The 26950-nt window shown below is 41.1% G+C and overlaps 1 protein-coding gene across 1 annotated transcript in view; it reads right to left on the bottom strand.

Moving 5' to 3' along the window:
* The window catches only part of CNTNAP2 (contactin associated protein 2), a 1972370-nt gene that overhangs the window by 751244 nt on the left and 1194176 nt on the right, over positions 1-26950 (bottom strand). Inside the window, exon 11 of the mRNA XM_058723957.1 lies at positions 19279-19385. Within this exon, the coding sequence (XP_058579940.1) occupies positions 19279-19385 (107 nt within the window). The remainder of the gene's footprint in view (positions 1-19278; positions 19386-26950) is intronic.

The following is a 26950-nucleotide window of genomic DNA, read 5'->3' on the forward strand; positions in this document are numbered from 1 at the left end:
GGCATTCTTGTTTGTTCATGCAAGGGTGAAGAAAATAGGTTAGGTTTTTTCCAAGGACAACCAGGCACAGCAGGAACATAAGAAATACAAGGTTTTCTAGCACCTACTAACACAGTGATTTGCCTCTGATCCTTATCTTTTTGTGGCAAAGAGCTTTCCATGTGCACAATGACTAAGTTTGGATGCTGTTAAATACTCCTATTAAACACATTGGGGAGCTAGGAGTCTGTTTTTAGCCTCTCTTTCTTGCTGATAAAAGTAAAAAAAAAATCAACTGGGCTTAGTTTAGAAACATTATGTACACATAAAAAATATGCACCACATGATTGGAGCTCTTGGATAAAACTCATTAACTTACTATTAGAAAGTTACTAAATTACTTCCTAGTTTTATTACAAAACGCAAAAAAAATGTTGTTTTTTAAAGGATAATTAGCTTTTTCATTAAAAAAAAAAAAAGAAACCAGCTTGAGGAAGAAAGAACTCCTTTCTTAAAGAAATGTAGAATTAAAGAGTGAAATCGTTGCTCTGTGAATTCTTGGTACCGGTATCACTCTTAAATAGTGTATGAAGATCAGAACAAAAGGAGAAAGTGCTGGGTGGGGTTCAAAGAAGTACCAGGTTGGTATTCATGATGTTCTAAATGTACCACCTTTTGTCACTGACATGAAAAAGGTAGCCAGAGGGGTGAGAGACTAAAAAGGATTGGGGTTGTCTGTCTGCACGGCCAAAGAAGCTCCCCATCTATTTGTCTAGATTCCAAATGGGAGACCATGCCTCCTCTATGATTATTTTGTAAGCTGTGAGTGTGTTGTAGGAAAAGTAAACATGTTGGAAATTAAACACTGTGGTAAAACGAAATTGACAAACATTGACATATATCATGTATTCCATGTAATGAATCTTTTGTAAATAATGATTGTTGTATTGCTTAGGAATTATGAATTAATAATGATTCAAAACTTATGGACACCACTTTTAAACTGTCAAACCCAACTTTTGGAGATTTCTCTCTCTTCTGTTTTGGCATCAGTTGTAATTTTACTTTAGGAGAACATTTTTTTCTCCTGATCATTTGTATTTATCTCAAACACATGTTCAATGTTGAAAACAGACTTTGGAATGAGTGAGTCAAATTTAAACTCTCCTGTTTTTTCACCCATCCACCAACCATGGCTGGGGTAAGAGGGCCCTAGGGGACCCCCTTTCCTTCTGAAGTCCTCTTGGCAGTATATTCTGCAGTGGCCTGCTTCTTGACCATGTCCTGCGTCCTGGTGAGGACGAGGTAACTAAAACTCTTCATCTCAATGTAATGGAGAGCCTAGTTGGCTAGTGATTGAAATGATACTAGAAGGCTAAGGTAGGACAGACAGCAAGTTCACTCTGTAAAGTGATGCTAAATAATGGCTTTCAGCTCACAGAATCTGTTGAATTTGGAGTCATGGGAAGGAAAGAGAATAAACAGAACCCCAGGGAGGCTCATCTTCTGGCTGGATGGAGAGAATGAAAGGGGAGTTCATTGCCTACTCAAATTGGTATGTACGATCTGCATTAGAATATTCTAGAATCTTCTAGTGAAGCTCATTAAAATGCAGATTCCCAGAGCCTATGACAGATCTTATGAATCAGAAACTCTTGGAATGGTGCCCTGAAAACTGTACTTTGTAGATTTACTCAGATAATTTTCAAACTAAAATGTAAGAATCATTGACTTAGAGAAAACAAAATGAAAACCAGATATACAAAGAACTGACAGACTGACTGGTCATCCCCAAGTTCAGTGACTGCAGCTCAAATGCTTCTTCCTTTCAGTTCCCAGAAGTACCTAAGAATTAACTGCCAGATGAAACAATCTGCAGAGAAAATTTCTGACCACATTCCAGGCAGTGGAAAGGATTAAACTTTATATTAAAGGCCAGCTTTACAAGGAACAAAGCAAGGAGTGGTAGTGTTTTCTGCCCTAAAATTTCTTTAACTGGGAACCTGGTTTTCCCTTTCACAACTAGATATAAACCAGCTTAAAGTATAACTGATGGGAGAAAATGACAGTGATTGAATCCCACTCATACCAAAACAAAAATTGTTTTCTTTCTTTTCTTTTTTTTTCTTTTTTTTTTTTTTTTTACATAAAGAAGCAAATATCCAGTGACTCCATTATATTTCTTTGACAGGTTATGTATTAACCAGAAATGTAAAAGAAGGAACTGTATTCTATGCAAAGGATTGTACAAAACATTATAATGTGCTCCAAAGGCTTGGAGAAAAGGTAAAGGAGATCATAGGGAGACAGACCAAAAAGCACATCATGCAACATTCTGCAATGTTAACTTACTCAGATTTTACATGAACAAGGTTAAAGAATTATTGGAAGGTGTTAACCTCGTAAGTGATGGCATCGAATTCTCACTTTTGAAATTTCAGTTTAGCAGATATGTAAAACATAAACCGAAGGCTCTAAAATCAGGAATTGGAAGGTCTCTGCTGTTCCTCAGAAGTGAGAAGAGCCTGGGTGAAGACACAGCCCCCAAGAGGAAGGTGGGACACAAACGATATCCCAGAAGAACATGCTGACCCTGGCGACTGATTGGATGTGGGGGTTTTAGGCTATTGCTTCAGTGACTGGGTTTGCAATGGTTTAGATGTGTAGGTAATACAGCAGGGAAAGCAAGTCAGGATAGAATGGGGAAATGGATATAACACATAGGATACTGAGATGGTCATACATTTCACAAATATTAAGTCCCTACTGTGTGCTGATCTCTGTCCACTAGGCAGGGTTTTTTTTTTTTTTAAGTTTATTTATTTATTTTGAGAGAGACAGAGACAGCGTGAGCAGGGGAGGAGCAGAGAGAGAGGGAGAGGGATTCTTAAGCAGTCTCCATGCTGTCAGCACAGCTGGAACTCACAAGATCGTGACCTGAGCCAAAATCAAGAGTTGGATGCCTAACTGACTGAGCCACCCAGACATCCCATTAGGCAGTTTAATGGATCCAGCAGAATGTTCTGGATTAGCAATGTAGATGAAGGAATTTTCACCATATAAATGGAAACTGAAGACATAGTTTCAGAATTAAGGGGAAGTATGTGAGTGAGAAAGGAAGCCTGAGGACAAAGCCAGGGAGCACCATCATTTGAGAGTGAGGCAGGGGGTGCCTGGGTAGTTCAGTCAGTTAAGCGTCCAATTCTTGATTTCGGCTCAGGTCATGATCTCATGGTTTCTGAGTTTAAGCCCTGTGTCAGGCTCTGTGCTGACAGCACACAGCCTGCTTTAGAATCTCTCTCTCTCTCTCTCTCTGCCCCTCCCCTGCTCCACATGTGCTTTCTTTCTCAAAATAAATAAATAAACTTTAAGAAAAAAAAAAAAAAAGAAAAGACAGTGATGTAGGATGTAGACTGGAAACAAAGGCATCCGTCAATCTGAACCAAAATAAGTAGTGAGCCACAGAAAACAAAGAAACCTGCTGTAAGGAGAAAGCAAGTTCTATAAAACATAGATGCCCCCGTTAGATACATTAGCATCAATTTGCCGATGGGGAGGTCACTGAAGAGAGCAGATTCAGGGAAGCTGAGAAAATGGAAGCCATATTGGGAGGCTGACCGGCATGGCGTGAGGAGGAGAGAGCTAGGAAAGACCACATCTTTAGACTATTTGGCTGCATTTATAAGAAACGCTGAGCAGGAGTCAAAGTTCTTAAACACTCGTCATTGCATTCCTACCCTATTTCCACAGCTCTGCATTCTAATTTCTGACATTTCTTACTTCCTTTCTCTTACTTGTCTTACGGTCAGCAGCAAGCATGAGGACAGATATCTGATGCTCTCCTGAGAACAGGTCTGGGAGGAGAGCGAGAGGGAACGCCCCAGAAATGGAGATCCATGATAACACCAGCAGGGACTACACTTGAGGGCCCGTGATGGTGCCCGTAGTGAACACCCACTTCACATGCATTTTAAATTCTTAAGAGAAGAGAAGAGAAGAGAAGAGAAGAGAAGAGAAGAGAAGAGAAGAGAAGAGAAGAGAAAAGGAAACCTTGCCAGGTAAGCATTACTATTTTTCTCATACAGTAAAGTGAGGATCAGGGAGGTTAGGTCACCACCTTGGACCACACACATGGTAAATTCCAGGCATGGGGCTGGCACCCGTCTGTCTTAATCCGGCATCCACTCTTCTTTGAAACATCACAGGGAGGAAGGAAACATTGAACACTAGGGGAGTTGAGAGAGTTGAAACTCAGTGTGGTCTGACAGCTTTGCTTCTGGACCCTGAAGACCAACCAGCAGGACAGGGAACAGGGGCTGGTGGGCCAGGAAGCTCACCTCCCCAAGCCCAACTTTGTATCATCTGATGAGACAAGTCATGCCTTTAAGGAAAATGCAGCTAACAGAGTATTCTTAAAGACAACGTTTTCAAAAGCCAAGGAGCTGAATATTAGCCACGGGAAGAATGAGGCTGTGTTGTCAATGACTGCTCTGTTGTCCCTTGCGGACAAGTCTTAGAACCGTCCCAGTTCCTGGCTGTGTGTCCATTGCTCTGAAGGCTTAATCACAGTGACTCTTTTTATCACAAAGACAGGAAGATCTAACCAGAAGCCTCATGTGTTTCCTTAAGCAAAGCAATAGTTTGTCCCACAGTATCTTTCACAGGTGTTCACCCCAGATGCTGAAATGGTAATCGATGCTTGAACCAGCTCCCATGAGGCTCCTTCTCCACGTGGGGAGGAAACAAAGTGACACATCCTCATTACAAGGTCTGATCCACACCCCTTTGACTCTGATCTTTCTGGACCTGCAAAAGATCCATTTGCTAACTCAGACTTAGCCTGAGAGGCACGAGAGGGGAGAAGTGGCAGTGATTCTGACATGAAAAACTTTTATTTTACTGTTACTTTTATGTCTTTTATGACTTACAACTCTACAGGTTGCAAAACACTTTATCCTAGTTGGAACTACAGTGTTTCAAGGTCACTTGTTTGTTAATCTATAGCAATCCTTAAAAAGAAGCTGGAAAGAAACAGAAAGTAAAATTAAGGAAATGGGTACATTTATTCCATTTAAATAAATCTCTTTGCTCTTTTGCCTGGTTTCTGTCCCTTAAATCCTCCCAGATTTACAACTGAATGTTGGTAATTGCTGAAAATAGCCACAGATTGTACAGAATAATTGGCTCTATTTTAAGACACACATTTTAGTGTGTATACTATATGCTATGGCTACAAAGTAATAAAATAGATTTCTGAGTGTTGCTTCTGGAATTCGTTGTCATTATTTTTAGTCACATATCGTGTATATGTGTGAGCATAGCAACATTTTGTAGTTTGAAGGTCCTTTATAGTTTTTAGAAGTTACAAAATAACACAATTAACTGCTTTGAATTTAGTCATTTTGTACCGGGCAAATATTGATTTCTTTCCCAACACCTTTAATTTCTAATGGAGCTTGAAATTAACTTTGGATTTTAATTCTATTTTATTCTGGGTTTGTACATCAGGGCCATTAATAACGTCAGGAGAGCGCTGAGAGAACTGTTTCTGAGCCAAGAGCCCACAGCAAGCTTTGCAGCATTTGGGGCCTCATCCTTTGCAGAGAGGAGGAAAGTCTGTGTGGCAATGTATATAGCATTAGTAATTTATGAATGAACAACCAAGTTAAAAAAGGGAGCCTGTAAAAAGTCAGCCTCTGATCACTTGCTAAAGTTTGCATCATTGTGTGTGTGTGTGTGTGTGTGTGTGTGTGTGTATGTTATACATATTTAGTAAGATTCAAAATAGGGTAGCAAAGAACAGAATTCTACTAACCAAATGGGCTTTGGAAAAGAGCCTTCTGACTCATAAGGTAATAGTCTATCTAGTATATATGTACATGGTATATGGACACAAATTTATATCAATATAAATATATCACAGATATGACCTACAAATTTTAAAATAAATGCACTCTCATGAGGCACCCAGGTGGCTCAGTCGGCTGAGCCTCCGACTTCAGCTCAGGTCATGATCTCACGGTTTGTGGGTTCGAGCCTCATGTCGGCCTTTATGCAGAGAGCACGGAGCCTGCTTTGGATTCTCTCTTTCCCTCTCTCTCTGCCCCACCCCTGATCATGCTTTCTTAAAAATAAATAAACATTAAAAAAATAAAAAATAAACGCATTCCCTTCATGAAGTTTCAGAATGTCGTTAAAAGATTTTATGTTGTCTCTACAGAACGCGGTGATTGTAATTCACTGGTGCTGAGACCCCTTGCAGGTCTCTGCATTCATGTGTGCCTGTGGGCAGATGAGACCAACCTAAGCCTTCTCAGAGATTCCCCAACTTGCTCCCACCTCAGCTGCTGTCAGGGGATGAGCATCAGTGGCGACTAATGTCAGAAACCGGGATGTGGCTTCTCTACCACATCGTCCAATATATTAACTTGTCAGGGCCACATCGCCAAACGGCCACCTCCGGAGTCTCTCTGCCCATCATCCCTGCTTAAAGTCTTCCTTCTTTGGTTGAGAAGCAGCAGGGAGCCACAGCGTGGAAAAGAGAATTGGGGCAAAATTCAGGAAAATGGGGTGGCTGCAGACATTATGAAGATTGTAAAAGGGCAACAGTTTAGGGCATTTGCTTATTTTTTTTAGGTGCGGTCTCTAATCTTAACACACTAGTATATCAGTGATTATTTCGAAATATCTACTACCCCCCTCGTCTTCAAACTTTGTTGATTTGATATTGATGTTTTGTAAGTCTACGGAGAACAAGGCCGTTTTCCCAACCATCAAAGTTCTATTTGTTACATTTTTGAAAAGCACAAACTTCCACAAGACTCAAGAGTGACTTTCCACTGGGCATCCTGATTAAAAAAACACAATGGAAATAGTTTTCTTAAACCAATCAATATAGAGACTGCTGGAATCTAAATCATCCCAGCATGAAAATTATAGTTTGTGCAGATTAAATTTGTTTTTTTATTATTACCACATGTGCAATTGGTGTTAATCAAGTGTCAGAGTGAATCCATTCTTTAGCTAAGGAACCACATGTGGTAGAATTTAGGGCCCCGTGTTCATTTATCTCATCTTAAGATAGGTGGTGTGTGGGAAGCTTAGGGTGATGATAAGTAGAAAAAAACAGCAACTTGAATGCAAACTGAATCCTAATTCGAAATCCCTTAGAAATTTTTATACAGTGAATAAGTTCCTTGGGCTTTAAGCAAATATGCCTTTACAACGTGTGAGTTCTGGTGACATCCACTCTATATGGGTAAGAGACGGGAAAAATGTTTTCCGTTAATAACCTTTCTCTTGTGGTTGCTAATAGCATTTCAAATGCTTCTCAATAAATTTGTCTTCCACATTACTTCTATCCAGTGACTCATTCTATATCATTATTTTTATCTCTAAAACACACAGGAGCCCACAAGCCTAGTCCAGGCTGCAGACATAAGCTTAGCGAAACGACCTCTAACCCGTGCAGCCAATGGCACCCAGGCGAAGCAAAAGCTGCGAGACACAGTTGATGCTGTGTCTCATCCGGTAATGGCGGGAAGTGTGTCCTGAGCGGGGGATGCAGTGTGGCTGAAAAGAGGATTCGTTCTGCAGTCACTGCACTTCTGTCTCCCATCACCGATTCGGCCTCCTCTCCCAGGGTTTGTTGCACTCCGGCACCGTTTGGATGACTGGCCTCGTGGCTAATGGGCCACATGGCCAGTGGCGACAAGACGGGATTGAGGCCTCCCCAGCTGGTGCCGTAATCATAGAATAGCAGGTGCTCCCACTAATAAGCGGCAAGTAGTGCCTCCTGGATTTTCCTACCTGCCTCCCCAAGGGCATCTAATACACGTGCCGTCCCACGCTTCTCTCCCAGCGCTGCATTACTGATCTTGTCTCCCCTGCAGAAGTTCATGATACTTTCTTCTCCCTCACATAATGCAAGCCAGCTTGATTTAAAGAATTATACAAAGGAAAACAAAATCCTTTTGGACAATGAGTTAACCAAGCTTGTTCCATTCACCCAGCTTCCGGTACGTTAGGAACTTCTGAAATAATCTGGCCTGATTAAATTTGGGTTTTATTTATTCAGAAAGTCTGTATCTAAGTCATTTAAACCATAAAGAGGTCTTAATATGTATTTCCTGAGTAGGAATATGCCTTCCACTGAATACCTGAATGTTCTCTAAGAAGGGCAACTCAGCAACAGACAGCCATATGGTACAGAAAACACATAGGGTTTTCTAGAGTTCTGAATTCCATTGCAGTAATATGGATGGAAAGAATTTTTCTCCAGCCAAAGTCTTCAAGGTGTTTCTTTATCCAATCTGACTGGGTGGCCTCACTTGGCTTTCTCCAGCACAGTGAAAGTTGATCACGTGACTTGGCAAGCAAGACATGTTTAATTGATGTCTCTGCAGGATTGGATAGTGGTGAAAAGTATTATTAGGACATTGTGATGCCTGCTAATGAGTAATGACAGTGATTTCATAGGTGCCAAGTTTGTCTGGCATTTGATGCCAGCATCTGCGATGGCAAGAAAGGTCTTTCAAGAATGGGGTAAGGCATATTTTGCAGACGGGAGCCATCACGGTAGCTTTGAAACAAAATTATATGATGAGACCAAGGAAGCTCAAGTCATTGGACATTTTTCTTACTTTACATAAAAGTTACATTTTTAGTCAAATCCATTTACAGTATTTCACTTGCACTTGGCTAAGATAAAATATTTTATTTTTTTAATGTTCATTCATTTTTTTGAGAGACAGAGAGAGTGAGCAGAGGAGGGGCAGAAAGAGAGAGAGAGTGAGAGAGAGAGAGAGAGAGAGAGAGAGACAGAGAGAGAATCCGAAGCAGGCTCCAGGCTCTGAGCTGTCAGCACAGAGCCCAACACGGGGCTTGAACTCACAAACCATAAGATTACTACCTGAGCCAAAGTCAGACAGATGCTTAACCAACTGAGCCACCCAGGCACCCCAAGATAAAATATTTTAAAATATTATACTAGAATTTGAAAGCAGTCATATGAACACATCCAAAAAAGGGAACGAGCAACACTTTCTTGGAAACTGCTACACTTTCCATGGGAAACTTTTGCTTTTAGTGGCATTAGCCATCTACAACAAATATAACAGAAGGAATTATTTGCACAGATAAACATTTTCATTCCAGATTCCAACAATCTGAACTATATATTCTTTTGCCAGGAGGGCTTGGAAAGGAGGAAGAAAAGCAGAAGGCAGTCATGATAATGAAAGAAATGAAGAGAGTTCTTTGTTTGCATTGATGTTGGAAAAACAAAAACAAAACAGAAACCAATCATTCATTCTTCAGATTTTTCTCATGTGAATGGTGAAAAAAAAATATCACTAGATTCATTACTGGGTAGTTGTTTTCATAGACAGCTTAGCAAACCAAACCAAATGTCCTGAATTTAAGGAATAGAAATTTGACACAGCTGGGTCACAGATGGGAGGCGATCCTGACAGGAGAAAGCTTCTCAATCTTTAGATTTAGGTTAATGATCACAAAGTCATCTTAAAATTAGTTTTGTATGCTAACAGAGCTATTTATCCATCCACAAGCTGTTACCTCAGGTTATACTATAAGCTAAACAGTTGAGACAAGCTGAGTAACAAAAAACATTTGTCACTTTCGGTAAAAGAAATGTTGACTGCCGAAGGGACAACACCTAATCCAATGGCTCTTCATAAATGCTCCTCTAAATATTGTTCAGGGACCTCAGAAGTCCTCCTTCATTCCGAAATAATCACGAGCCCATAGTCTTGTTAGGGGGAACTTTAATGTCACTTACGGATTAATATAGTGAGACGAACTCAACTCTTTCTTCTAAGGAATAAGAGTAAGAGTGATGAAGAATCGCATCCGAAGTCATACTTCAGTGGTGAGGTATTGAAGGGCCACGGTCCCCTGGCTAACTCAGCCTACCTACTCAACTCCACATCCTGCTGTTCCTTTGATGAGGCAAATCTCTTCACAGTGTGACATTTAGAACTGTAGCTATCATCTCATGAGCATCATCAATGTTCATTATAACAGTGCCAGACGTGTACGCATTACCTGTAGCCTGATGAATGAGGGCAGTGGTATTCTGGTAATCCAGCTTTACAAAAAATAAAAGTCTGGACTTGTAGGGCTTGTTAATTTCCACGGGGTGCATCCTCCTACTGTAGCTGGTTCAAGCTACCGAGCCTTAAAAACCAGCTCACAAAATTCCTGAATATTTAACGATCTTGCTTCCAGCATATTACTCAAAGGTTTAGAAACTCAAACTCTGCTTCTGCTGTCCCCACCCCTACATTTCCCACCACCAGTTCCAATCTTAATTCCCAACCAAGCAAACAAGGGGCTTCCCCAGGGTTCAGTTGGTTCAAGAACCTTTCCCCAACCACCTTGGTCCACGTTGTTCTCCCACTCATTATACATACTGGCTCTTATACCAGGTAGGCACATAAACATTTACCTTCTATTAATGTATTAATGCCTCCTGACTGTCTGTCTTCCTTTTTTAACCAGTGTGTCTGCTTCATAAGGAAGCAGGCCCTTGTCTGTATTTCTGAAATCCGCATACTGTGTTACCTACAAAATGGACATATAATATTATTGAATGAACCGGGACCACCTATATATTAGAGGTAATCCTCTACTCCGAGTTTGTAAAGCTCAAGTCTTACAGTAGGGGCAGAGTGACTAATGTCAATATGAAAGCAAGAAATCGTTTGGTTTGGGTGATGTTTAAAGGATCAAAGGAGAGGCACATACCATATTTAACTTTAATTCTCCTTTCTTGTTTTTTGAGTAGGTACAAGAGTCTGCGAAGTTTCCTTCTTTATCTGCCAATAATCAGGCTTCCCCTCTATCTCCCTTTCCTTAACTGAACCTGGCAAAGATGTCGAAGTGAGTGTTTTCCATTCCTTTTTCTCTTTACTCTGAGCCTCGGCTGAGACAGTCCCTGGGATTCAAGCTACAGAGTTTAATGAATAACGTCAACTCCCTCGAGACCTAGCACTGGCATTTTATAGCCTCCGAGCAGTTCATAGGATCAGAGCTCAGTCTCTATGGCAGGCTGCTTTTTAATATGCATTCACAGATCAACTTTTTGCAGAGGCTTTTTATTCAAAGAGAATGATATATTTTTGAAACTATTGAAAAAGTCTTTGTAAAACTGAAATTAAATCCTTTCTTTCTAGGTTTAATCTCAGCCATCTTTCCAAAGCAAGGCATAAAAGAAGGGATTAATTTGAAATTTGGGCTGCCTTAGAAATGTAAAGGTCCTTGGGCTGTGTTTCTCCAAATGACCTGCACTATTTTAATCCAATGTAATTTATTTGGTTGTGGCTGAAAGGCAGAATGGCCTCTAAAAATCCCCTTCCAACATTTCTACAGAGGTCGCTCTCTCCCGTTTCTCTCCGTCTTCCTTTATCTGCGGATGCCGGGTGAAAATCTGAGAGAGGGGGACTTCTTTTTGTAAGTCAGTGTGATTTCAGGAAGTGGACACCACTGCTCCCTTCCTTCGTTTCCTTTCACTCTCTCCCCAGATGCTTCGGCTTTGGTGAGAAAGTGAGCTTCTCACCTAGAGAATACACACAACTGAGCAAGGGCTCACTGTCATTTCAATTGTGCGTGTTCCATGAAAACCAGACCGCCCCCCACCCAACACCTTGCTGGAGCCATTTCCTCCTCACTCCTATCTCTCTCCATCCGTCGGGTAAGAAAAAAGTCCGGAAAAAAATGGAGAGATAATCTGCCAATATAATCTGAAAAGGTGAAACAATTGTTTACGACTACAAAGTATTTGTGATAAGATATTAAGTCATTTTTCCATATGATTACACCTATACGTACTTTGTAAAATGAAAAGTGGCAACTTAGACCATAAGAGGTAAACATGCGATACAATTTATCCTTAGTTCACAATCTCAATGTGCCAAAGATGTGTAAATGAGTTATGATCACAAGGGCTTTTATTTTTTTGTTGTTGTTTTGTTTTTTGAAAGTTTATTTATTTATTTTGAGAGAGAAAGAGAGCGAGAGAAAGAGAGAGAGAGCAGAGGGGAGGGGCAGAGAGAAAGAATCCCAAGCAGACTCCGTACCATCAAAACAGAGCTGGAAGGGGAGCCCGAAGTCATGACTGTAAGATCATGACCTGAGCTGAAATCAAGAGTTGGACGCTTACCTGACTGAGCCACCCAGTCCCACATACTCCCCTCTTCTTTCTCTACTCCACGTTCCCGTATGCAGAATGCAGTCCACTCTCACCACACTGGCGGTGAATGGACAAAGAAGGAATACGCAATGGTAGGAGTAGAGATCTATGTGTCCCACAGTCCTGTGGTTGTGCCCTAGAGCCACTCCTTAATGACAAGGACATATCCCTTAATGACAGAGACACACGGAGCATCTGAGGTAGGTCATGGTGCAGGATGAAAAGGATGAGAGGGAGGGAAAGCTGGAAGACTGGTAATTAATTGTCCACCTGAAAGCAGAGAAGTGCGATCTGGTTACCTAACCAGATGCTGCGTCCAGGTCAGAAAGAGCAGACTCACCCTGCACGTGCAAATCAGCCTGCGTAGCTTTGCATGTAATTACATATTCCGGCAAGCTGCTTTGGTGAACATGCCTTCACATGCACATCGCAGTGTTTTCCTCATGATTATCTGAAACGTGCAGGTTTCTGTGCTCATGTACTGACTTCTTCCATATAATTTTTTATAACTTTATACCGCTGGTGGTTGTTCCTACTGTTATTACCATCACTACCCCCTCAGCCTTCCGCAAACCCCTCTTGTATTACCTGCCCTCCTGTTTTCCTTTGTCCCTTTAGCTTTTGTCTCTCTTCATACTTTAGCTATCTTCATGAATTTGCATAAAGGACAGTGATCTTTTTTTTTTTTAATTTTTTTTAACGTTTATTTATTTTTGAGACAGAGAGAGACCGAGCATGAACGGGGGAGGGGCAGAGAGAGAGGGAGACAGAATCGGAAACAGCCTCCAGGCTCCGAGCCATCAGCCCAGAGCCCGACGCGGGGCTCGAACTCACGGACCGCGAGATCGTGACCCGGGCTGAATTCGGACGCTTAACCGACTGAGCCACCCAGGTGCCCCAAGGACAGTGATCTTTAAAAAGCTATTGATGCTTTGTACCTTCTCTGCCATTCGTTCGCTCTTTGACTCAGGGCACATTCACTGAGCACATACTATATGCGGGGTAGGCCCTGGGAATAAAACGGTGAACAGAGCCTGGCACGGTCTCCTCTGAGATATTATGGGCCTCTGGAAGTGACAGATGGTATTAAAGAATCACAAATAATAAATGTTGAATCACCATCATCACTGTCCTAAGATATATCTTAGAATAAGAGGTTTTGGCCCAATTACAGGTTCACAGAAAGCTTCCTTTTAAGGAGGTGGCTACTGAACTGAGATTTGAAGGATGAGTAGAACGTACCTGATAAAGCAGAGAGGGAAGATGTGCAAAAGTCCTGTAGTGGCAGCAGTGGTGGGGCAGAGGGAACAGTGTGAGGATACAGGGCATTTGTGAAAAACTGAAAGGAGGCCAAAAAGACCAGAAGGGAGAAAGTGAGGAAAAGTATGGTGGAATATCAGGTTAAAAACTTAGCCATACTACATAGGTCTGTATAAGCCAGTTAAATTTATAGCGGAGGGATGGATTCCAATTCTTTTAAAAAATTTTTTCATGTTTATTTTTAAGAGAGAGAGATAGAGAGCAAGCATGGGCAAGAGAGGGGCAGAAAGAGAGGGAGACACAGAATCCGAAGCGGGCTCCAGGCTCCGAGCTGTCAGCACAGAGCCCGATGCGGGGCTCAAACTCACGAATCATGAGATCATGACCTGAGCCGAAGTTGGATGCTCACCTGACTGAGCTACCCAGGTGCCCCAATGTTTGTTTACTTCTAAGAGAGAGAGAGAGAGAGAGAGAGCGCGTGAGCGAGCAAGAGACAGAGAGAGTGAGTGAGCACGGGGGAGGAGTAGAGAGAGAGGGAAACATAGAATCCAAAGCAGACTCCAGGCTCTGAGCCATCAGCCCAGAAATCACAGAACTCAAGCCAGCTGGGCTCGAACTCACAGACCATGAGATCATCACCTGAGCAGAAGTTGGACACTCAACCGACTGAACCACCCAGGTGCCCCGATGGATTCCAATTCTGTAAGGACATGATTATATTCAGTGAATGTCTTCTTGAGGGGGAGAGGTGGGGTGCAATGTTCAAATTCCAAGGTGTCGTCATTGATTCCTAAGTCTGTGGTCGTTCCAAACAGATGGAGGCACAAAATTTCCCATAGCCAATAAATCTAGGTGTTTATCCCCTAGGTTAGTGTGACTAAAGCAGGTAAGATTAATTTCTTTTTTTAATTATGCTTTGAATTCAATCACTTAACGGGTATCCTGGATTATAAAGAACATGGCGTGTGCTATTTGGCTAGTAAAAACTTTACTTTTGCATTTGGGGGGCAACATCAGACCCTGTTCCTTCTTAGGATCTCAGAACTCAGAAATCACATAATTTTTAAATTGGAAGATATCTGTGTAGGTCATTCCATTTATCTCCTCTTACTACGTCTAGAAACAGTAATGTTTATTTATCTGTGCAAGGTGAGATCTCTCTTTTCATACAAAAAATTGCAAGAAGATTTTCTCTGAGAATGAAGATCTGGTATTAATAATTCTTCTAAATGTTCAGCACCAAACACTGTTTATATCTGTCCAATGTTCTCTTGCTTAGGAAGATAGCCAACAGCTTTCATATTACCAAGAATATTCTGGGGATTTGGGGGGCAGTTCTGATTAAGAGGTTGATATCATATGTAGAAGGACTGAGGCCAAAGATAGGCTCCAGAAGCATGAGAAAAAATCTATCTACCAAGCCCTGAGATAAGGGATTGCCTTTTGGATTTAATTTATGTAGGTGAGCACCATAATTACAAAGAGTAAGGAACACATATGGAAAACATGAGATGATTATTGGATCTTAAAGAGCACTTGAAGCATTGGAAAGCAAGCTTGCAGAACAATTGGAAGGGTCTATAAAGCACCAGGAAGAGACAAAGACTGTAACTATCAACATGAAGCTTCGCTCACAAGAAAGACACACTCTTATACTTTTGAGAGGGTGAAGGTAAGTCAATATAACAAACAATAGATGAACTATTCAACACGATCATTCTAACCTCTTTGATGCAATTTTAAGTTTCTATGTGCTACTAGTAAGTTACAAATTCATTGAGAATGGAATATGTATCTGCATAAGAAAATTTAAAAAGATAAAACAGGGGTGCCTGGGTGGCTCAGTCGGTTAAGCGTCTGACTTTGGCTCAGGTCATGATCTCACAGTTCGTGGGTTCGAGCCCCACGTTGGGCTCTGTGCTGACAGCTCAGAGCCTGGAGCCTGTTTCGGATTCTGTGTCTCCCTCTCTCTGTCTCTGCCCCTCCCCTGCTCACGCTCTGTCTCTGTCTCAAAAATAAATAAACATTAAAAAAAATTAAAAAGATAAAACAGCAACAGGTTAATGTATTTGCATGATTTGGTCACAAACTAACCTCTTTGGTGTTTAGGAGAACAAACACCGGGTTGCCCTTTCCTGCAATTGGTCTGACCTTTGGCTTTCCCTGGGGCATTTCCTCATCCAAAGGGTGGCATCCTGGCTCCTCAGGACAGTGGTTTGTAAATGACAAGCCTCTGAGCCCCACGCAAAATGTATTTGAAGATAAATTCTCCACATATAAACACACCAACAGACAGATACGGGTCCCTTTTAATTTTCTTCAATTTTTCTGGAAAAAAGAGAAAACTATGGAAATCACTCAATTGAAACCCACTCTGCCATGAGAATGACGACAATGAATAGGAGTATGAAATTAAGTGACCAGTTATGGGATGTGGTCAGTTACTGATGCAGAAGTTCAGATCAGAGGATGTTTGTCCTAAAAGGGATGAATTAGTGAAAATTGGCTGATTACTAATGTTGCTGAAACTCTTCTCAGTGCCTTCCATAAACCACGTCATTCAATCTTAGGATGGCTTTACAAGGGTCACTGCACCCATTTCACACCGGAGCTCAAAGAGTCTGAGTGCCCAAGGTTACAAGTAAGTAAGAGATAGGGCCAGGTTCAAACTCAGGCAGTGTGACCTATCATAGAAGGGCTTCCCGGTTCCATCTCGGATCTTCCAGCCTCTGGCCTGGATGATCACCGGTCTTCTGAGAAATAGTTATGTCACCCTGAGCAACACAAGACCTGAGGTGAAAATGTGTAGAAATAGTAGCCCAGCTGTAATGTTTGAAGCTCTACTAAATATTTAGTTATACTATGCTCTAGATTTTAGTTAGCTGTTTTTGTTTTTCCCTTTAAAAGTAGTACTGTAATAAAATTACCATAAGTCCTTTTTTTCAAAAGGGATCCTTGGTCCTCTGCAGGCAATAGCAAGCTAAGTTATTTCGTAACAATGACAAAGTTCAAAACCACAGAGCACAGAAAAAGCAGCAGAAAGACTCAGCTCACTGGCTTTAGAACTGTAAGAGACCTCGGAAGCTATTTAGCCAAGAGGAAGAAGTGAAGTGACTTCTACGAGAAGTGAAATGACTCACCACAAAGGCACAAGGCACAGTAATCTTGTAGTTAGCTAGCCAGCATCGGAAGCCAGTTTCTTTGGACCTCAATGCTCTTGCTATGAGTGGTATCACTGAGGCCAGATGCAATGTCGTTCATTCTGTATCAAACTGAATGGCATATACTATGTATTTTTACATTATTCTTGCTGGACCAGACCCTTCTGATTTTGAATGGATCCATGGGAGTAACTAAGAGGTAAATCAAACCTTTCAGTTTATTTGGAAGCATATAGCCTTCAATAAGGTACAAGATAAATATTTTCACCACAAAAGAGTGTCAGTGACCACTTTCTCTAATTAGGCACAGTGGTCTTCTAACCTCTACGCACACATTTGATTTTCAAGATTTCAGTTTCACTTAGAGAAGACCAGCAGAGATCAGGTTATGTTTAAAAGAATGACTCTACTTTTACAGATACAAAAGTGAAATAATGAACAGGTAGAAATGAGCACCTGGGAGGAGATCATCTCCCTCTTTTATGTAAATACTCTCAGAACATTTCTAATACTTGGAGTCATTACTCTTTAAAAACAAACAAACAAAGAAAACCTCAACTATCCAACCTGTACCATATATTTAAATTTAAAACAAATTAAATATTTTTAAAATCTTTTTCTTTGCTGTGTCTTTAAATGGAAGCAGCTATAAAAATAATTATTTCCTTTTTTTTAAATGTTTATTTATTTTTGAGAGAGACAGAGCATGAGTGGGGGAGGGGCAGAGAAAGAGGACACAGACTCAGAAAGAAAGGAGACACAGACTCAGAAGCAGGCTCCAGGCTCTGAGCTGTCAGTACAAAGCCTGATGCAGGGCTCAAACTCACAAACCGTGAGATCATGACCTGAGCCGAAGTCGGACGCTTAGCCGACTGAGACACCCAGGTGCCTCTTGCTTTCCAGTACAATATCAAAGTGGTCACTGGAGTTAGGAACCCCTTGTCATCACCACCAATTTCTGGTTCTTTGTCTTTAGTTAGAATTTTCATATTTAGGGAAAAGATCCCTTATAGTTAATAGTGGTATATACGTCACAATATATAAATCATGCTGGTGGAGTGAATGTGCGTAGTTGTATCCAAGTTACCTAACTCAAGCATTGTTTATCATATAATGAATATCACAGACTGAAACTTAACATTTTGGCATGATTGGCAAGGGGCAACTTTAGTTATATAATTCCTTTACTGTAACTACTTTCAATATCAGTTTCATTTTTTATTCATTACTTTTCCATATACCTAAATAGACTTTAATGATAACCAAATTACTATCTTTTTTTTTAAGTTTATTTATTTATTTTCAGAGGGAGAGAAAGAACAGGGGAGACGTAGAGAGTGAGGGAGAGAGAGAATCCCAAGCAGACTTTGCACTGTCAGTGCAGAGCCCGACGCGGGGCTTGAACTTACGAACTGTGAAATCATGACTTGAGCCAAAGTCAAGAGTTGGACACGTAACTGACTAAGCCACCCAGGTGCCCTACTATCTGTTTTTATTTTCTTGTATATCTTACTGCTAATGTTAATTTTTCTAGGATCATTTTTGTCTCTTGTTTTTGAGCAACTTTCTAAACACAATTGTAAGCGCAAGACAATAAATTACATTTTTCTCTGTTGAAGTCTTCTATTCTGAACACAATTTCTAACTTTTGCTACAAATAATGATATGAAAGGCTCAGAGAGGTGTACTGCATTTTATTAATCCTAGAACTCTTCTCTGATGATATTTGTGTCATTGTTTCCTAAAAATGAAGTGAAATGAAAGAAGTCTGTGTAATTAGAGGGTTTAGATATTAGATTCTCAGTTTTTCAGCATATTAGGAAGAGACTGAAGAAGACAGAATCTCTTTCTCTCCCCTGCTTCCTTTCTCCCTACGCACGCATGCGCGCGCGCGCGCGCACACACACACACACACACACACACACACTGCAGACAATGGACTTCTTTCAACTATACGTTGTATGCCAAATCTGCTTCCAAAAGGGATTTCTAAATAGCCGTGCATTTTTGGAAAATTAATGTCGCAAATATAGAGTTCACATTCATTTAAAAATATTCTTGGATCACAAAAAAATATAATCTTTAACTTTACAGCATAAAGCGATTATGTAACACAAGGCACATCTGTGTTTTACTAGTCATTTTACGTGCCGCTTTTTACTTTTAATATCTAGAAAAAAAACTTGCCTTCTTGGATTCTTGTTTTAGATATAGAGCTTAATGGGCTTTGTTCCACTTTCTAATTTATTTTTCTGATCTGAAAAATGTGGCCAAACAGTTGTGACGGGGCATGAGACGACTCCTGTCCAGACACTGAAGGTTCAAATTATACTGTGTCTGCCTCTCTGATGAACTGATAAATGAGGACCCAGTCAGATACATTACACTAACACAATTTCCCAAAATATCCAGACATGGCTTAGACACACAGAGGCAAATCCAAGATCAGCCTTCCCTTCCCAACCATGTTTACGGAACACTGGACGCGTGGGTCCTTCTTTTTGGAGTCATCAGGCAAGAGAGAATGTATCTTGACAACTCGGAACTGTTGTCAGGATGCGACAACACAATCTGGGTTCCTTAGAAGCAGCTGACCAGTGGGTGCATGCAGAGGACCTGGGGTCTGCGTGCAATTACGAGGCCAGAGGGAGAGGGAGAGGCACTCACAGTTGTGGCAGGTGGCTCCACTATACCCCGTCTCCTCGCAAGCGCACTGGAAGCTGTGCCATGTTTGCGAGCACTTCCCGCCATGCTCGCAGTGATTGGGCACACATCTGTCAGAGAAAGAGACAAACCGAAATGAACCAACACACGAATGAGATTTACGAGTGGCCAAATTCCAAGCCGTCTGGGCAATATATCATTTCAATGCCAGGTTGACTTACCCAGGCAATTAATCCTTGTTAGTTTAAGCAGATTAATATGATCCATGATGGAAGGTGCCAGGCGCACAAAAGATGATGTATCACAAGCCTGGTGTTTCCCATTTTTTGAGTAAACAGTAGAAATTAACAAACAGTGGAGAGACTCATTTGCATAGCACAGATTCATTTTATTTTGCCTTTGCACACAAAAAAAGTCACTAGCTGGATTTCCTCCTGGTGAAAGGTAGGTTAGCCATCTTGTTTCCTGTCTTCTTCTTTATCAAGGCCAATACCAAGTCAGAAAGGGGTGACACTGAGTTTTTCATAGCAGTTTGAGTTTTTGAAATGCCATGGCAACAGCAAGAAAAGACTGCTAACTCTTCTGTACTTCTCCCCCTGTGTCCAGCTGCTGAATGAAAGCCACGTATCCAAAACATCAAGCATAATATAGGGGAAAACGTGGGTTTCGTGTTGAAATCTTTGTCTTTCTATTTATGATAGAGCCAGTTGTGTCTACGTAAGTTAACCTTTTACTTTTAACGTTTATTTATTTTTTTGAGAGAGAGAGAGAGCACAAGTGGGGTAGGTGTAGAGAGAGGGGGAGACACAGAATCGAAAACAGGCTCCAGGCTCTGAGCTGTCAGCACAGAACCTGACTAGGGCTCGAACTCATAGACCACAAGATCATGACCTGAGCTGAAGTCGGACGCTTAACCGACTGAGCCACCCAGGCGTCCCTAACCTTTCTTAATATCAATTTCTCTTTTGAAATACGGAGTAATTTTACCTACCCTATAAGTAGCTGTAAGGTATGGAGGTAATACGCATAGACTAGATAACTAACAGGCAGGAAATAGAGGGACAGCATAGGGGAGCTACAAATATTTGGACTGCAACGTCGAGGGCATAATTTCCTAGCTTGCCTGTATTCTCACTACAGTGAGGTTGAAATCTGTTCAGAAACACTCCTGTTTCAATAGCAGACTCTTTACTTCCTCCTGGTCCTACTGCCTTATTCTTCCCACCAATTCTTTTCTTCAACTTCCCGAAAACCTGATTCTTTGTAATTCTGGTTAAGATGCTCACAGATAACAAAGGCATTACTCTGCATTACCATTCACAAAAGATTTCAAGATTTTAATAAGAAACTGTCTAAAACGGAAATGTCTACCTAGGTTAAAACAATAGAATCTATCATAGTGGATCACAGGCAATGGACTGAGAGGGACCCACACTGCATGGGACCCCTGAGTCATAATGCCCTGGTAGCTTCCTGCTGTGAAATTTGATAGGGCTGGTCTCAGAGACCGCATTCTTCATCCCCCCATTCTTGATTTACCCTCAGTCATGCCTAAACCCACAGCAGGCATAATTCCATCTGGCATTGAACCTCCCATTCTTATGTAGGAACGTGGTCCCCTACAACTCTTTGCAAACCTTTAGTGACGCAATACACATTCAATGAACACTTGCTATGTGCATAGCGCATGGGAATAGAAGGCAGGTAAGATTTCAAGAACTCACAGCCTATAAAAGTAAATATATTGTATATATGAAAACTATAATGTAAGATGGAAATGAAAAGTGCCATAGTGCAGGGGCAAATGATGCATGATGGAGTTTCACGTGAGGGATCATATGTAGATCTGGGGCACAATATAAAGCTTTTAGGTAGAGCCTCAATGAACAGACAAGATTATAAGAGAACTGAGAGAAAGAGCATTGCTGGGGGAAAATACAACAGAAGCAAAAAATGCTGGATTATCATGGGGGAAGGGTGGGTGTGGAAAATTCAGTCTACCTTAAAAGGCACTTGTATTTCATACGAATTTGGGCTTGGTGTTTTCAAGGCTTTAAGGAGGGTCCTTCTCCAAAGACCTTATGACCTAGGTGGAGGTGGGGAATAGGATTCACACAAAATACAACGCCAGGCAGAATTTAGTGAATACAAAAGGAATCGGAAATGCTATAGAAAATACGGACATTAGAGTAGCTATGGGTAGAATATAAATAAATATGAAGTTTAAAGCATTTCACTGCATTTTTATAATAACATGTTGAAAATTTTCCCAGCAGAGAGTGAGAAAGCGATGACACAGACAGAGAACTGTGCCCTCCTGTACCCTCGCAGGCACCGAGGCATGGCATGGGCCTCTGCAGAGGCCCTGATTCTCCAGATCATGAGAGAAAGCCATGGGATAGACACTCAAAAATTATGAAAAACGAAAGAAACATCCTTGGTACTTAATTTTGGAATTCAGTGTGTATATGGCTTTGTGTGGTATATTTACTTTCTAAATGGTTGTGGGTTAATATTAGCTCAGTCTAATAGTGAAAGTAATTTACATCAGCTCATTATATCAATTAATTCAGGAGGAAGTGATGCAGAAGTGTACTGAGTTGCAAAGCAAAGCCAGCTCGGAATCTCAATGTGCTCTAAATAACGCACAAAGCAGAGAAGCCACCTCTCAATGATAAAAAAGACTACCATGTACTTAAACACACACGCGAAGTGTATAACCATCAAGTGAGATTGACTGAATGCTCCTAAAATTCAGTATTAAAGATTTCTTTAAAAGTGGTCTCTTATTTAAATGGGGTTTTAATATCTCATTTGGTAATGTCTGTTCCTTATAACTTGCATTTTTTAAACAGATAGTATCCTTTTGCTGGTACTGGCATTTAGTTCTTCTTTTCTTTTTTTTTTTTTTTTTAAAGAAAAAACATTAAGTTTTATTTATTTTGAGAGAGAGAGGGAGAGGAGGAGAAAGAGAGCGCACAGGCTAGGGAGGAGCAGAGAGAAGGAGAGACAGAATCCCCAAGCGAGCTCCACCCCAAGGAGTCATCAGCACAGAGCCCTACACAGGGCTCCAAATGTGAGATCGTGACCTGAGCAGAGATCCAGAGTCAGATGCTTAACCGACTGAGCCACCCAGGCGCCCCTGGCATTTAGTTCTTGATGGTGAGAGATGTTTTATTTCCAAACAAATTGACTCAAATGTAATTTCAAACCCTAATACTTTACCACTATATTTAAAACAAAAATGTTAGGGCCAGTCACCAAGCAAAACAAAATATGAATTAAACTAGTCTCCCACTTCCTGACTGTTTATTTCTTCTCCCATGCTCCCACAAGACCATTTGCAGAGGTCCTATGCACCATAATCACATTGGTTAGTAATTGTTTGAACATCTTGTCTCTTGTAAACCATGAGATTCTGCAGTTAGGGATTTTCATCTTATGACTCAGCATGATGAGGTGCCTCATCTACCGAGAAAATGCCTGCTGGCCACTGACCGAAGTAATGGACGATGGTGCCGAATGTGAAGTTACACCGAGGGACAGAAGTAAGTTTGGAGGAAACATCTCTTTTACTGGGAGAACTATGGATTGGTGTTATGTATGATTTTAGTCTTACATCCAGACTCTTGCTTGAGGTAACTGTTACATGTAGAGTTTGTTTCATGGCTTGTCCTAGGTTGGAAGTTTGATTTGCATCAAATGAGAGTCCCAGTGGCTCCACTGTGGTTACGGGACAGCTACTTGGGGGCAGTATCAGGACCCTGCATGGCACAAGTTGGCGAGTGTCAATTTGCTGTGATCAAAGGGCTCCAGAGGAAGTGATGCATCCAATTATCTCTGTCCCCGAGACTCTTCCAGCTTGAATCATCCCTCCAGTCGTAGCAATGCTTTCCAAAATGCTTCAGAAGCAGAAGGCATTTTTTTTTCAAATAAAAGTGACTTATACCACGATATGGAAAACAAACAAAAGCTAACCTTTGAAACTTGAAATGTATAACGATTACTTACTCTAAAATCCATCACTACGGACGAAGTGGCTGTTTGGATGGATGCAACAATCCTGTCTAGGGTTATGGATGACAGTTGTAGTTTTATTTCACCCTGAGTATCTCTTTTATTTCTACACTCGATTTTAATGGCAAAGCATTGAGAAAAAATGGTATTCGCAGATAGAAGAAACTGCATATGGTTCCAGGTTTGTTTGTCATGGCTCCCTTCTGTGGATACTACTTTAACAGAGACAGCAGAAGAAAGTTTATTTCAAATCGAAAAGAATGTCAATCTGACAGCATCATGGAATGCAATGGTAGTCTTCAAAGGACTTCGAAAGTGTTTTCTTTTCTTTTTCTACGGTGCTTAATAGTTATTATTAAGAACCCAATATAAAAACCACACAGTGGTTTTCTGAAATGTGTTCACACAATACCAATTAATGATTAACGGTGGAGGGTTTTTCAGAATGGCTTGCTGTTACTAACATCCTGAACTACCGGTACACAAAAGTTCTCAAATGTTCGTGCATATAGGAGTCACTTGAAAATCTGGTTACAATGAAAATCCTGATTTTTTAAGTCTGGGATGGAGTCTGAGATCCTGTCTTTCTAACCTGCTTTCCAGGGCTGCTCAGGCAGGTAGTCAGAGGATCTCACTGTGAATTAAAAAACTCGAGGGCATTTAGTCCCTCCTCCCTAGGGGCTCAAGGAAGAATCTGGAGGAGGAGAGAAGAAGCAGCCCCAGGAGGGAGGGCGTGGGGGAGAGACAGCAAGTGGGAGAGGCCAATTTGACATTTCAGGCCACTTGTCCACTCAGAGTAACAACATAATCATCTCCTAATCTCATGTAGTCGGTTTAATCATTTCAGAACCCAAGTTTAGACCCCATATGACTCCTAGAAAGTGATCACTGAATATAAAGGCAGTTTCATTTGACCTGAAAATTAAGTTCCGCATTCTCCTTCTGTGTCAGCTGAGATCCCCCACCTGCTTACTTATGGGACAGGGGCCAGTTCTGCAGTATGTCATTTGCTTTCAGATTAGTACAAATTTTATCCCGGGACATTATATATGCCTTGTTCTAGACTTCAGAAAAGAAAACTTCAGGTCAGGGTATAGGTTATTTTGTGAACTACTGGAAAATATTTAGAGCGATTTACAAATTGCCATCCCAGTGTAAATTACCTCTTGAATTTTATTTTTTTCTTTCATCTTGGTGCAGAATTTCATATCTGTTCATCAAGACAGGCAATTCGTTTAGAAAGTGTGCTTGCTGAAATGCTGTTTTTTATACTCCTGGCTCTCAGAGCTATTTCCACAATCATGGCAGAGTTTTCTTCTGCATTACCTTTAATATTGATCTCAACAATATTTTAGTACTTGTATTTTCACACTAATTAGATTTCAATTTTAGTTGAAGGCATACTCTCTGTGGAGTATATATCACTGCCTTACATTTTTCCCTGTTCAAACTGAAATTATATAGAGAAGTAATCATAATTCCAGCAACTAATTTAGTATTTCATTGCTACATAACTTAATTTTATAGCTGTACGACCAGAAAACCTAATGTTATATTGATGGTGCTACTTCAACAAGCATTTATTTATGGAAATATTTAAATGCAGAGATATTTATTATGCCTCCTACATTATGCCCAAAGTTTCCATTAAGAATAATCAAGCATATTTGGTCCGCATCTTTCCAACAATTACACATTTCTAGACTAGCCATATCCATCAATTGTAGCCTTACTGTAGAAGCACCTTAAAAATCATTTCTATTGTAATAAACCTGAGTCCACTTTATTTTACTTTGTTAATTTACTTTGAGTTATAATTTTACAATGTATTCCGCAATGATTTATGAATAAAACGTCTTTTAAGAGATCACAGGCTCACACGAAGAGAGACCAGTAAGATCATTAGTTCCTTCACCTTTCAGGTCCATTTGTATTCAACCTAGGTAAAGAGCAGTAAGCTCTTTTTAATGAGTCAGGACACTCTAAAACAAATTCTGGGGAAACAAAGAATAAAGGCAGTTTCATCCTCAAGAAATTGTATTTATTCATCACAATGTAATTGGCAAGTCAGGTCTCTATCTATGTCTGATATTAAAAAATATTGGTACCGAATTAAGATAATATACCACTATTCTACGAGTATACTGAGATTTATGGAAAAGTTAATCTCTGAAGAAAGCACGGATTCAGATGAGCCCGAGAGGAGGAGGAGAAACTTTCTACACGGAGGGAAAGCCAAAGCTTGTACCAGCATGAGTAAATACAAAACGTGGCCATAGATTAATGAATTGTTGAGTTTGGCCAGAGCAGAAAGCTTGCATCCACGTTGAGGATTACAGCAGAAAGTTGTGGATGTCTGGCCAACAGCCCTTTCCTCTTTCTTGCTTCCTATGGTAACTGTTATCTTGTTCAGGTATCTTCTGTCTTTCATGTGGCCATGTGCTTTTGAAGGGAGACTAGCCCAGTCTCCAGGAGACAAAAAGTAAAGAACCAGGCTTCTTAATGAGGTCATCGACCTCTAGTGCACATTGTTCTCCAAAATCTTTGACCCCCCTGCTTTTACAGCAACAGAATTTGTGTCTTGACACAGAGCCATCCAGGTAAAGATACCATTTTCCAGGCTCCTTTTAATTTAGGGGGTCTGTGACTAAGCTTGATCGATGTATGCACTGTCTGGGTTAAGCCCCAAAAGGGAAAGGGCACGCATTATTCTTGCTTTTCGGTTACTCCTGATCTCCTTCCTAAAATGACCCTAGGACGGTGAGACCTGGAACAGGCGTCTGTGAACACATGAGGACAAGAAGGGAAAATTTTAAGGAGTCTAGTTCCTGGATAACATACCAGCCCTGGACCATCTGCTCAAATGTTTCCTGTCCCCACCTTAACCGCGCTGCCTGTTAAGTGTTGACGTCCTCAGGGCTCAGTCCTGGGTTCTGCCTAGGGTGGCTCCAAGCTTCTATCACTGGTTCAGACTTCCACGGAAAGCTTCAGACCTGTGTATCTGACCAGCTCCTCGACAGCAGCCCCTTGGATGTGTAAGAGGCATCACAAAGGAGGTCAGGGTACTCCCCCACCTTCTCACTCTCCCGTTCAATCTCGTCTCAGCTAATGGCACCACCAGGTACGTGGTCGCTCATCTCAGAAAACCCAAAGTTATTCTTCACAGCCTCCTTTCTACTGCTTCTACAGCAAACATCAGCAAAGCTTTGTGAATTAACATTCAAAAGCTTGCCCGAAATTTATCCACTTTCTGTGTTTCTACTCACTCATTTCAACCCACCATCACTTCTCCCTGGATCACAATGCCTCCCTACTCATCCGCCTGCCCTTTTCCATTCTTGCCTTGCTTTAAATTATTCTCAGCGAAAGGCCAGAGTGAACTTCCGCATTATATCACACCACTCTTGAAAGTCTCTGATGGACTCTCGTCTCACCTGGGAAACGTTGGAGCACTGGTCCGTCTCTGCACAGTCCCCTCTGCCTGCTTCTCTGTGGCCATCATCTCCTGCTCCTCTTCCTCCCGCCATGTTCTCGGGACACCTGCCCTCCTTTGAGTCACCAGTGGCTCAAACTCTTTCCTTTACACCTTTACGCACACATTCCCTCTTTTCTAACGCGTATTTTTCCCTAGCCGTCACAGAAAAGGTTCTTTTGTTTT

Source organism: Neofelis nebulosa, chromosome 4, assembly GCF_028018385.1.
Source record: "Neofelis nebulosa isolate mNeoNeb1 chromosome 4, mNeoNeb1.pri, whole genome shotgun sequence".
Taxonomy (NCBI): domain Eukaryota; kingdom Metazoa; phylum Chordata; class Mammalia; order Carnivora; family Felidae; genus Neofelis; species Neofelis nebulosa.